Genomic DNA, 13,155 nt, shown 5'->3' on the forward strand with positions numbered 1-13,155 from the left:
GTGCTGGTCTGCCTGCGTGAATTGAACTGGCGGCAGGGAGTCCTCGGGTGGTGGTGAAGCACGCGGGGACTGGCCCGGCGTGACGTCACTGAAGTCCGCGTGCTCTGGCGGCCTCCGTGAGCGGCGCTTTTTCTTGCGCGGCTCGAACAGAGGGGATGGCAGCACGGTGGTAGCAGGCTCGTTCGCGGCGAAGGCGGCAAAGCGAGCGCGCAGCTCGGTGAGGCCCAGGGAGTCACATTCGGGGCATCCGCCTCGAGTGAGAGCAGCTTCTGCGTGGTCAGGTCCCAGGCAGCGAGCGCAGATAATGTGACGGTCCCCGTCAGGAAGAGGGCCTCTGCACGAGGCGCAGGTCGAAGGCATTTTAAACAACGCCTCGAATTTGCTCTTTACTAAGGACAAAAAAGCGTCGCAGAGGCGAACACTTGAAAAGTTATTGCTTAGTAAAGGATATAAGGTGATGCGCGCCGGATGGCGTAGCAGAAGGCTTTGAAGGCGGCTGAAGGCGCCGGCGTCCTCGTAGCAGTCCTGCTGTAGGCTTGTCGACGGCGGGCGAAAAGACTCCAATAATCCGGAGGATCCAGCGAAGAGAAGGTCTTTGCTGAAGGAGATTAAATCTAAAGAACTCTCATGACGGGGCGCCTAATATATAGCCTTAGCCACGCCCATCTTGGCGGGCTCTGAGCGCGCGGGCGTGAAGCGCGCTCATTGGTCGCGCGTTCAGAGTCGCCCCGTCATTGGTTCGAGCAAGTTGCCGCAGCACAGCCAATGACCGAGCTGCCTCGCTCATTGCTGTCTGCTGTGCAGCTGCAATGCGTTTTACATACCCAGATAGCAAAAAATGTCCGCACGGCTTCTTTTTGCCGCTGTCCCCAAGCTGTCGGCTATAGGTGCGTCCCACTGGCGGTGATCCAGCGTTTGCCGCCGAATTCGTCACGCCCATTTCTTGCGAGATGCCACCGGCGGTCAGACGGCGGGCCGCCCGCGTCATTTCTCTGGCGGTTGCCTCGCGGCAATTCGACCGCGGCCGGCCGGCGGCAATTCGACCGCGGCCGGCCGGCGGCAAGCCGCTTTGAAATACAGTCACAGCTTGACTCTCAAAATCGACCAGCCATTTGGCTATTATTATTTTTGCTCCAAAGCCATTAGGGTTTATAACAGATTCTTGACTCTTGATTCCATGATAAGGTAAGGTTTAGGAAATGACATTTAAATTACTTTGAAACTCTGAAGCGATTATACAGTAATATATATGTAAAATATATTGAATTATTTATGCACTTAGGTGAAAATTGTTTATATTTCTTTGATTGATGCACATTGAGACATGCACCAATAAACCAAGAATAATTCCTTTTTGTAAAACTTACTTGGCAATAAATATCTTTCTGATTCTGATTAGGTTTAAAAATAGATATTTAATACAGGGTATGAAAAATTTAGCAGAATAAATTGATGAAGTTAGACTTTTCACCAATGCCTGACTATCAGTGAACAGTGAAAGACATCTGTCCCCGTTTTGACGTGAAGGATAAACTCAATGAAAAAGCTTTCTCCCTGGTTTCACAGTTGCGCAGAAATTTCGTTTGTCTGTAATTTTTTCCAACCTCGATTTTTTTTTTTTTTTTTTTTTTGTTATTTTACCTTTTACAGGTAAGGGATTCATTTGCAATTACGACCTGTACTAATGTTTAAGAAAGTGTGAAAGTCCCTGTAAAGGCAATAAAAATTAAATAATCCAAACACACTATACATGGTAAAAATTTATTGCTAAAACACATTGCACTGTGGACTGTGAAGTACTGAATTGTGTAGTTAAACCGTTAAACAGTTTTGCACCAGTGCTGTGTTCAGGATTCTTTTGGGCGGGGCTAAAACGGTGGCTCGATGACGCACTGGACCCACCGAGGCAGGCCCCTCCCGTAACAATATGACTAGAGCACATTCGGTTCAGTTTGCCATTCATGATCAATCAGAATAATTTCACAATGCAAGGTTTATTAGGGAAAACATCTAGTAACATTTATCACTTTGTTATTAAGTATCTGAGAGACATAGACTTAGACAAAAGGATTTAATTTTTTTTTTTTTTTTTTTTTTTAAGCTAAGTTCCAATATCTCTTGATTCACACTCCAGCCCAGTCGGTGGCGGTAATGCACCGTTAAGTTGGTTTGCCAACCGCCATAAAAAAAAAAAAAAAAAAAAGAAAGAAGAAGAAAGAAGAAGAAGTTTGCCATTCAATCACGAGTTACAGTCAGACTCAGTACTAGTTTCAACAGCCTACAGTTAGCAAAGTCATCGACTACCATCGTTTAAGTAAGTACATGTTTCCTTTTTGTGTAACGCAATATTATGTTTACATTGTTTTTAAAATATCTAAGTTAGTCACCATTGTTCTTGCAGTATGCTGCTAGTCCAGTAGCTAGAGTGGCTAGAAAGTGTTAGCTAACACGTGCTGTTTTGCCCTCCTTACAGTACACACTGAGGTTAAGCAATGTTGCTAGTAACATTACATGTAGAAATGTTATTAACTACATACAGTAGTTAGCCAAAGCTTTACATCTAGAAAGACTAAGTATAACTTGTGTGTTTTTTTTTCTAAACAATGATGTACATAGTTGTTGATGTATATATGTATAACGCCATAGGGTTATCTAAAATTAAGATTGTACACTGCATATTCTACAGTCTGAATCCACAGCCGGTCACATTTTAAATTTATGAGAAGCTTCAGAGAAATGTAATTTGTAACCCTTTTTTTTTTTTTCTTTCAGCTTCGGTTTTTGGCAATCAAGTGTGGGAGGGACCTCAAGACAACTGTGTGGCGAATGCTTGAGAGTATCTTCTCTAATCGCCTTTCCATTAACACAACCTGGACTGGTGCAGGGGAAAAAGCATGTTTTAGAGACATGTTCCTGAAGACCATTGTTCAAAGTAAGTTGGCTATTTTTTTTTATATTTAAGTAGATGTGTATGACCTTATGCCAATCAAATGGAATGACAGATCTTTATTTTCTACAGGAGCCATCCGGAAGAACTCGGCAACCCAGGATGCCACTGATGAGGCGATCCAGGTTAACGTTACGCGTTACCTGAAAGGAGCAGCTGACCGTGAAGGTGGAAAAAGGCGCCGCACAGCTGAGAGGGACCCACAGCCGACCCCTCAAACCTAGGCTGACTACCGACACCCCTGCTAAAAGTGTCAGACTAAACTCACTCAATCCACACTCTTCACTAGAAATTGCTGTTTTTTTATTTTATTTTTCCCCATCTCGTGACCCTGCCTTCAGGGCAGCTCCTTGGATGAATATGGGATGTTTTTTTTTTTTTTTCCTCTCATGACCCTGCCTTCAGGGCAGCTCCTTGGATGAATATGGGATGGTTTGTCTTTTTATACAGGCGCACGAGGAATCACTGAAGATGTGCCAATTTGCACTGCCTCATTCTGGAGGTCGAGGAAAACCAGACCCCAACCACTCCAGACATTGTGATTGACTGTGTTCTCAACAGCCAGATTTTCTGCTGTTAATTGCATTTGTTCCCACTTATTGTCATGTTTAAGTTGAATGTAAAACTTTACATTATCCTGCACATTCTTTGATACCAAAGATCTCAATTATTTAATATACAATTTGCTGCTTATTTCATTGTTACAGTGCTTAACTATTCTATTTTTAAATATAGCTTATAAATCCTAGATTATACATCTAATACTTGATATTTGCACATTATCTGGTATCAAATATTCTACTTACCGTGACTTTAGTATTGGCTTATTTCATTCCGTCAGTGCTTAACGATTCTATTATAGTTTGTAAATCCTATTTCATACCTCTGATATTTGATATTGCACTTTTAACTAGTACCAGTTAATTCTACTTTCATTCCATCAGTGTGCTTAACTGTTATTCTATTAAAAATAGCTTGGTTGTACTATTTCATACCTTTTGATATTGCACTTTCACTAGTACCAAAAAATCTACTTTCATTCCATCAGTGTGCTTAACTGTTATTCTATTAAAAATAGCTTGGTTATACTATTTCATACCTTTTGATATTGCACTTTCACTAGTACCAAAAATTCTACTTTCATTCCATCAGTGTGCTTAACTGTTATTCTATTGTTAAATATAGCTTGTAAATCCTTGTGCCACAGGTCAGCATTGCAGTTATAATGGCATATTCTACTCCAGAGCTTTACTCTAAATTATTACCACTTATCCTATTGTTAGAAATGACTTGTAAATATGATGTTATACCTCAATTTATTTGATATCCTGCACTTTATTTGGTACCAAATATCCTCATTGCTTATGTTTACTGGTAATTCTTTTCATCCCAGAGCTGACCTCTTTATATTATTTACAATTGTTGTAAGTGTTACAATAGTGTTTTTTACAAAAGTGTTTTTTTTTTGCTTGTTTTTACCAAAATTTAATTGGAAACCTGCATTTTCTTTGGGTGTATATATGTTTGTATTTTTCTGTTATTTATATTTCAGTGATCTGACATATTGTTTCAATGACAGTTACTGTAATTTGAAATGTGGAATAAAAACGGCAAATGGAAATATGTCTGCTTTGATCAATCATTATTCTTGATAAACTGCATGCTATAAATAAATATATATATATACAATAAGCGGCGGCAGATCGCTCGAAAAAGCGGTTTGCCTCCGGCGGTCCGCCTTCGATATAACGGCGGCGGAGCGGCGGCTGGCCAGCGGGCCGTCCGCGGAACGAAGGCGGTAGGAAGGCGGCTGCCGCTTTTAAAAAGCGGCTGCCGCCGGCGGACCGCCGTCGAACGTGTTTGCGATCTCGCCATTCTGCCGCTTCTACTGCCGCCGGCGCGCCGCCGGCGGACCGCCGACTTATTGCTATCTGGGTAAAGACTTCAATATTTCTCGAGAAACGGAGTTTTCCCATAGCGTAAGCTACTTACGCAATAGGAGAGACCTCTCGAAAAGGGAACTTCATTATTAAACACTTAATTATTGCCTTGATGTCACTGCAACTTAGCTTAATAACTACAGCGAGATTTATGGTGGGACTCTTCAGAGACACGTTTTGAAAAAAAATAAATAGAAATAAACAAACACAAAATTGTCGGAGTGAATTTTCCTATTGAGTTTTGATTGCTCCGAAAGTGTTGTTCTTTCATATATGAAATCTTTACATAAATCACGTGCTTAAACGTGCTGCCTAATATTAAAAGAAAAAATGCATAAGCTATTATTAAGTTTACTTAGACTAATAATTTGGTTTAATTTTCATTATATTTTGTTTGTTTGTGCCTTTCCGGTTGCAATTAACAAGTCACTAGAAGTGCGTCACTGTTCTGTTGTTAGCAGATACTTCTAGCATGCTAGTTAAACTTGTGAATAACCTGTAATTCTATGATATTCCATTTCTTTTGTCTATTTCTATTTCTTCTGACACGTTCATCACTCTTCAAGTGTTTTTCTATGGAGCTAAAAGAGTCTCAATAAAGATAAATGCACACACTACATTCACATATGCACACACATGATTCATACATGCACACACAGGATTCATACATGCACACACAGGATACACAAATGCGCACAAAATTCACAAATGCACGCACAAAATTTAAAAAGCACAGAAGATTCACAAATGCATAAAAAATCATAAATGCACACAAAATTCATAAATACACACACAATTCAGAAATGCAAACAAAATTTACAAATGCACACAAGATTAAGAAATGCACAGGACAAGATTCAGAAATGTATTTCTGATGCACGCACAAATATATCTTGATTTACAAACTTTTTGCGGTCTGTGAACTTCACTGCATTTGTGTGTGAACTTTGAGACTCCCCTGACTTGGCTCGACACACAAATGCCTTTTTTTAAACAAGGAATGATCTGGAACCAATCAGATATCTCCCTTGTTTTAGCCAATCACGAGAACGCACCCCACGTGGGGGATTGAGCCAATCACATGAACGCGTTCACACAGCGCGTGCATGTGGTGCGGGTGCGGGTGCGGGCGCGGGCGCGTTCACTGTCATTGTCACTCAGTTGAGACCTCAACATGGCTTCTGGCAACGACAGGGGAGAGGTAAGTATAACTTAACGTGTTTAGCTAGTTATAGCCCTGTTATGAGATGTTGTTTAATTGTTAATGTTAACCGGTTTATCTGCAGATAAAAATATAAAAATTCAGACAGTGTTACAATTGTTCACTACCATAATATAAGGTGGCTTTGTCAGCAATAACCTCATGCTAGCATTTCCAGAAGCTGCAGATTAGACCTGCAAAACATTCAGAAGTAATTCTGAACCATTCTTCTTTACAGAACATTCCACAGCATCTCTATTGGGTCAGAGCCACTCAAAATATTTTTGATTTTCTTTTTTGAAGCCATTCTTTAGTGGATTTACTTCGATGTTTAGGGTTATTGTCCTGCTGCATCACCCAACTTCTACTGAGATCCAGTTGGTGCACAACCACCCTGACATTATCCAGTTGGATATCTTGATAAACTTGGGAACAAATTTTTCCCTTTATGATGGCAAGTGGTCCAGGCCCCGAAGCAGCAAAGCAGACCCAAATCATGATTCTCCCTGCACTGTACTTCGTTGTTAGGATGATGTTTTCATGTTGGTATGTGGTACCATTTTTTACGCCATACAAACAATTCAACCTTAGCTTCATCAGTCCACAAAACATTTTACCAGTAGCGTTATGGAGTCTCAAGATGGTCCTTGGAAAACTTCAGGTGCGCAGCAATGTTTTTGTTGGAAAGCAGCAGCCTGTTTAATGTTTTCTGTATCGTAGACTCGTGAACAGAGATATTAACCTCTTCCAATGATTCCTTCAAGTCATCAGCTGTCACGCTAGGGTTCTTTTTTACCTCATTGAGTATTCTACAGTGTACGGTTTGTGTCATCTTGGCTGGGTGGCCACTTCTAGGGAGAGTAATCACAGTACTAAATCATCTCCATTTATAGACAATTTGTCTAAGTGTGGACAGATGAATACCTAAGCACTTCAACAGGGTTGGGGAGTAATGGAATACATGTAACTGGATTATGCATTTAAAATACAAAATATACTCTACATGTCAAAAGTTTTGAAACACTTGACTGAAATGTTTCTTATTATCTTAAAAATCTTTTGATCTGAATGTGTATGCTTAAATGTTTGAAATTAGTTGTGTAGACAAAAATATAATTGTGCCAACATATTTCTTTCATAGAAAAAACTAAAATGAAATAAAAAATAAGCTTTTGAAATTGATGACTTTGACCAAATAATAAAGAAAAGCAGCCAATAAGTGCCAAGCATAGATGAGAACTCCTTCAATATGGTTTAAAAAGCATCCCAGGGTGATACCTCAAGATGTTGGTTGAGAAAATGTCAAAAAATTCTAGGCAAAGGGTGACTACTTTGAAGATGCTAAAATATAACACAGTTTTGATTTATTTTGGATTTTGTTTAGTCACAACATATATATATGTAATAAAGAATAAGTATTTCAAATCTTTTGAGCAGTAGTGTAAGTAACTGTATTCCACTACAGTTACAGTTTAAATCATTGGTATTTAGAATACATTAAATTCAGTATTTTGATTACTGAAGAGATTTCTTTGCATTTTATTGTCATTTGTTTAATTTAATGTTTAGTCCTTTCAGAAGGAAAACCTTTATACATATAAATTATGCGATCCAAAGTGCATTTGAACAGCGGTGAAACATTTTCTTATGATGTGTTACATTCATACGAGCAGACAGAGAAGTAAGTTTGGAGCAGAAGAAATAGAAATAAACGTTGCGTAAATTGTCCGTTTTATGCTAAGCTAAAATGCTATTTCTATCCATTTTACATGCACATGTTAGCAGGCACGATCATATTATTATCAAGAAAATTCATGTTAGATCATTATTTCTATTTTTGTAGTAAAACCTTTGATATTAGGGCACAAATCATATTCTTGATAATAATTTTTGTATTGTTTTCCTGTAAAAATATCTAAAAATCCTTAAACACGATCAATTAGATTAATCTTGTTTTAGAAACAACACTGCATCAGATATTTAGGTTTTTCAGAGAATGTATTTTTAACATGGTCTTTAAAGTATTTTGTCTTACTGTATTCGCAGAGTTTTTATAGGCAAAACCAAGTGAAAAAATCTACCAGTGCTGAAGAAGTAATCCAAAGTATTTAAAATATGTTACTGACCTTGAGTAATCTAATAGAATATGTTTCTGTAATCTGTAGTTGAATACATTTCAAAAGTAACCTTCCCAACCCTGCTCTTCGAGATACATTTTAAATATTTACAGTTTTATGCAAAGCAACAATTCTTGATTGTTGGTCTTCTGAGATCTCTTTTTTTGCAAGGCATGGTCCACATCAGCAGATACTTCTTATAAAAAGCACTTGAACAACTGAAGTTTGCTAGTCAAAGTATCTCTAACCTACACCTCCAATCTCATTTAATTAACTGGATGTCAGGTTTGCCAACTCCTGACTCTTATTAGCTTTTGTTGACGTCATTAGCCTGGAGTTAACATACTTTTTTCAACCTACACTGTTTGATGTATTCACTATGTACAAGAACAATACAATAATTTGTGTGTTTTTAGTTCAAACATATTGCGTTTGTTCAATATTTGTAACTTCATCATAGATGAAGATCAAAACAGATTTTATGAATGCAGGTTATTCTAAGGGGTTCACATATTGTAGATGAAATAGATACTTTATAGAACTTAAAAATGACAACAAAGTGGTAAATCAAGAACAAGGCACAAAAACAAGTTAGATTAAAGTTAGATTTACAATATTCCTAATCTGAAAGTCCAGAGCACAGATTAATGAGACCGACGTTAAGGGACCTAAAGCCAAAGCTGTCAATCAATGTGGAGCTTGGGATGGAGGAGGATAAGTGCAGCTTTCATATATGCAATAGAAAGGCAGCTAAGAGAATGAAATAATTGAATTGACTTAAATAGTATCTCTCTGATAAGTGTTTAAATTGTATATTAGCTGAGAGAACAATTTTGTAAAATGCACTTCCTGTGCTATGTACATTACTAACCCTACAGATATACGTGCAATGTCATTTTATAATATGAGCATTTGAGTATATGGCTTAACTTTAGATGTATGTGTGAACTGTTTTGAAACCTTGAACTGGATACATTTGTGTGTATGTTGTTTCAAGAAAATGATTTATGTAATTTGTAATTGTATAAAATAATAAAAAATGATGATTCAAATAGTGAAAATGTCCTGGTATTACACTCAGTTTGAAGGCAATTAGGCAACAACTATGGTATAAGCAAGATGATAATATTATCTGTGCTGCCAATTTTAAGGTTGACCTAAATTATTTTTGTTACATTTCACAAAACATGTTTCATATCCTGGTACATTTAAAGCCTACCCCTTGATGTAACTGCTGGAAGTAAAAAGAGGATCATGAAAAGATAATGAAAAGAATTCCAGTGCAATGTGTGCTGTAGTACGGAAGACCTGTACCGCAATGTAAAAAAAACAAAAATGTAAAAAAAAAAAAGAAAATGCTATTATTTCGAGATTAAAGTCAAAATGTTTCGAGATTAAAGTCGAAGCTTTTCGAGATTAAAGTCGAAATGTTTCGAGAATAAAGTCGAAGCTTTTCGAGATTAAAGTCGAAATGTTTCGAGAATAAAGTCGTAACATATATTCTTAGTGAAGTCAAACTGCTTCTGACATGGATCTAAAAATAATAGTAGCTTTTTACTTTTATCTGGGCTTTCAACAAAAGGAAATTCTACAGGTGCTAATCTACCAACATGGCATTACCATTTGTCTAAGGACGTTACAAAACATACTGCGCCGGAATAGACTTTACAGGCGAAAACACTTTTCAGACTGGATGGAGGTAGCCAGCTTTATATCTGAGGAAATCACGGGATCCGGCCAAATGATTGGATACAGAATGATGCACTTAAAATGTATCCAGAATGGATTTACGGTGAAGAGGGAAACAGTGCGGTTACTATTGAGTGTTCTCGACCCAGATGGCGTTAGCGTATAGACGAGCACCGAAGACTCCGCCGGAGGAGGTACCACAATCCTGGTCCAAACTTTATGTGGCACGTTGACTCGTATGACAAGCTTAAACCGTACGGCCTCTGCATTAATGGATGTGTTGATGGATTCTCACGTAATGTGATGTGGTTGAAAGTGTATTTCACCAATAATGACCCGAAAGTCATTGCAACATATTTCATTGAGACAGTAAAGAATAGAGATGGTTGTCCTAGAAGAATCCGTGCCGATCGTGGGCCTGAAAACGTTGTTATGGAGCAGATGCAAATCTTTCTTCGAAGAAATGCTACTGATGAATTTGCTTTTAACCGGAGTTTCTTATACGGTTCAAGCAATCATAATCAAAGAATCGAAAGCTTTTGGAGCATACTTCGGAAAGAGAATATTCAGAATATATGTTACGACTTTATTCTCGAAACATTTCGACTTTAATCTCGAAAAGCTTCGACTTTAATCTCGAAACATTTCGACTTTAATCTCGAAATAATAGCATTTTTTTTTTTTTTTTTACATTGCGGTACAGGTCTTTCGTACTGTAGTGCTATGTTTTAAAGACAAAATATTGTACTCTGGTCCTTCTGCTGTAATTAGACTTCCTTCTGGGATCCTGATGATTTTGGTAGTATTTTTAAATTTGACAAGACTAATTTGAGCCTCATTAATTAATAGATTCATGACACTGTAGATTTTTTTATAATATTCAGAACATGATAATATGTCATTGTTTCAAAGGTGTAAAGTTCTACTACTTCCACACCTATTGCAAAATAATAATGTATTGTATAAAAAAAAACACTATAATACAAATGTGTACTTTATAAAATATGTTATTGTGCTTATTGTTAAATATATACTAAATGACATATAAACAAATGCAAAAATATTAAGTATAGAAAAATCAAATAAGCAATAATGAAATAGTTTTTTTTAACAAATACTGTATAATGGAACTGTTTTGTTTATCATAAGAAACATCATAGTTTCTATCGTGCCATTTGTCAGGGTAACATTGAATTGGAAGAATTTGATTAAAATAGAGACATTTTATAACTGCACTTCCTCATCTTTTGGGGCTTTTCCACTGCACTGTACACCTCGACTCAACTCGACTTTGCTCTCTTTTCCACTGTGGTTAGTACCTGGTATATGATACTTTTTTAGTACCACCTCTGTCGAGGTTCCAAGCGAGCCGAGCCGATACTAAATGTGATGTCAAAATCCTGCAGATCACTGATTGGTCAGAGAGAATCGTCACTACCAGCATCACTGGATTTCCAACATGCGACATCAACTCGCTAGTTTTAAAGTTAGCAACGACAATAGCAGTATAATTTGTTCACATGATTTTTGAATTGTGAAAAAATAAATGGCTATGTGCAAAACTAAGCCATGGTATCCGACGGTCCACCCATTAGCGATGAGCGAAACAAAAACTTCTCTGAGGAAGTGTCTCAGCTGTTGGTCGCACACAGCTACCACCGGACCTACCAACAGTGTAGGAAAAAGTAAAAAAATTTTTAAAGTGACTACAGTACCATCAAGGAAAAGTGGAAGTGGTTCGACCAAATGGACGATATCTAAACTGGTGAGCAATGGGAGGGAGAGTGCCCTGAACTCAGCCACGATGGAGGATGGTACATTTGTTACGTTAACTTTATACTCTGCTTGAAAGCTTCACTTTATTTAGTTGACCAGTTACTGGAAAGCTTCTAAAACAACCAGGCCAATTTAACTGTTACACTTGTGTAAAATCACCATGCAACAACTGCTTTATGCAGCACAATGAGCTAGTATCTAACAGCTAGCAGTTGTGTTATTGTTTTGATCCGGTTGTTTCGTTTTTAAGATGATGTCACAGCAGTAGAGATGGCGCAACTATGACGATCAGCCTATAATCCCACCCACGCTGAGGAGGCTCTAAGCTGCAATGGAAAAGCAAGCTCAGAAATGTAAAGTGAGTAGAGTCGAGGAGAGTAATAACTCTTAAAATGTCTTAGTCAATCAGAACTCACAATAAACAAACATAAAAAAAATTAAAGAAAGTACATTTAAGAAGCAGAGGAATATTCACATTTATCAGAATCTACAACACTGAAAGTCCAGAATTTTGAATGGCATCCAAGCAAGTTATTATAAATACATTTGTATTAAATAAATATTGTTTTAAAGTATTCCTTTTAGTTTTTGTCCAACCGTCCCGTCATCATTGGCAGCAGATCTCCTTCAGTGATCTTATGATCAGATACAGGCTGCACATCTCTTAACAAGGTCAGATTGATGCGACAAGGGTAAAATCCTGTGGCCAGACAACTCACACGAGACCCTCCAGAATCTGTGCTTGATTTCTGCATGAGTCTGACTCGGGGTTTCACTGGGGGAGGAAAAAGGAACTAACAAAATGCACACTTGGGAACTGTAGTGCTGAAATGCAGCTCAACAATGGTGGATTCTCCAGCAGCACCCAGTGGCAATTTCTCAAGGCCAACAAAGCCTTCTCAGCTGGCCTGACATGCCAAATAAATAAATATTTTTCATTCTCGTTGACTTTTTTAAATTAATACATATTGATTTTTAATTGCTTTCCACTCCTAATTAATCTACAAACAAATAGAGAAAAAGAATTCCTTGATGCTTACAAGAGAAGCGTGACAACTGTTTCACAATTTGCATGTCCAAAGCCGAGCTTAGTAGCATGTGAGCTTGTGCTCCACCCCGTCTGGCCTTCAGAATTTCCACAGAATCCCTCAACAGTGCAAATGAAATTATCAGATTCATCAGCCAATCATATTGATTTAATTGTTCATGGTGGGTGTGATCTTTAGATATGTCCAGTCGAGGCCTTCCATCTGGAATCGAGTGACACAATCACGCTTTAAGTGATGCACGTAATTCAAGAGTGAAGCGTAAGGACAAGCTGTCTGACCATTCGGCTGGCGTCACTGCTGGTATCGCCATTGAGAAAGAGATCCTTATGGAATTAAAAACACGAGATGTTCTGCATGACTGTTTGATGGGTCATTTTTTAAACAGGAAAGGAGGACTGATTTTCACTTTAAGCAAATTGATAAGTGCTTTATCCAT

General features: G+C 38.0%; 2 protein-coding genes and 1 long non-coding RNA gene across 3 annotated transcripts in view; 1 reads left to right on the top strand and 2 right to left on the bottom strand.

The window, feature by feature from the left end:
- The window catches only part of LOC127638274 (BOLA class I histocompatibility antigen, alpha chain BL3-7-like), a 184,106-nt gene that overhangs the window by 15,397 nt on the left and 155,554 nt on the right, over window positions 1-13,155 (bottom strand). The window lies entirely within an intron of this gene.
- LOC127638061 (uncharacterized) overlaps window positions 1-13,155 on the bottom strand; it is a 35,447-nt gene that overhangs the window by 13,543 nt on the left and 8,749 nt on the right. Inside the window, exon 7 of the mRNA XM_052119395.1 lies at window positions 12,268-12,445. Within this exon, the coding sequence (XP_051975355.1) occupies window positions 12,268-12,445 (178 nt within the window). The remainder of the gene's footprint in view (window positions 1-12,267; window positions 12,446-13,155) is intronic.
- Window positions 2,177-4,557, top strand: LOC127638277 (uncharacterized). Its single transcript, XR_007969850.1, has 3 exons — window positions 2,177-2,314; window positions 2,773-2,932; window positions 3,020-4,557. It is a non-coding gene; the product is annotated as an uncharacterized LOC127638277 (long non-coding RNA).

The sequence above is a fragment of the Xyrauchen texanus genome, chromosome 46, assembly GCF_025860055.1.
Source record: "Xyrauchen texanus isolate HMW12.3.18 chromosome 46, RBS_HiC_50CHRs, whole genome shotgun sequence".
Taxonomy (NCBI): domain Eukaryota; kingdom Metazoa; phylum Chordata; class Actinopteri; order Cypriniformes; family Catostomidae; genus Xyrauchen; species Xyrauchen texanus.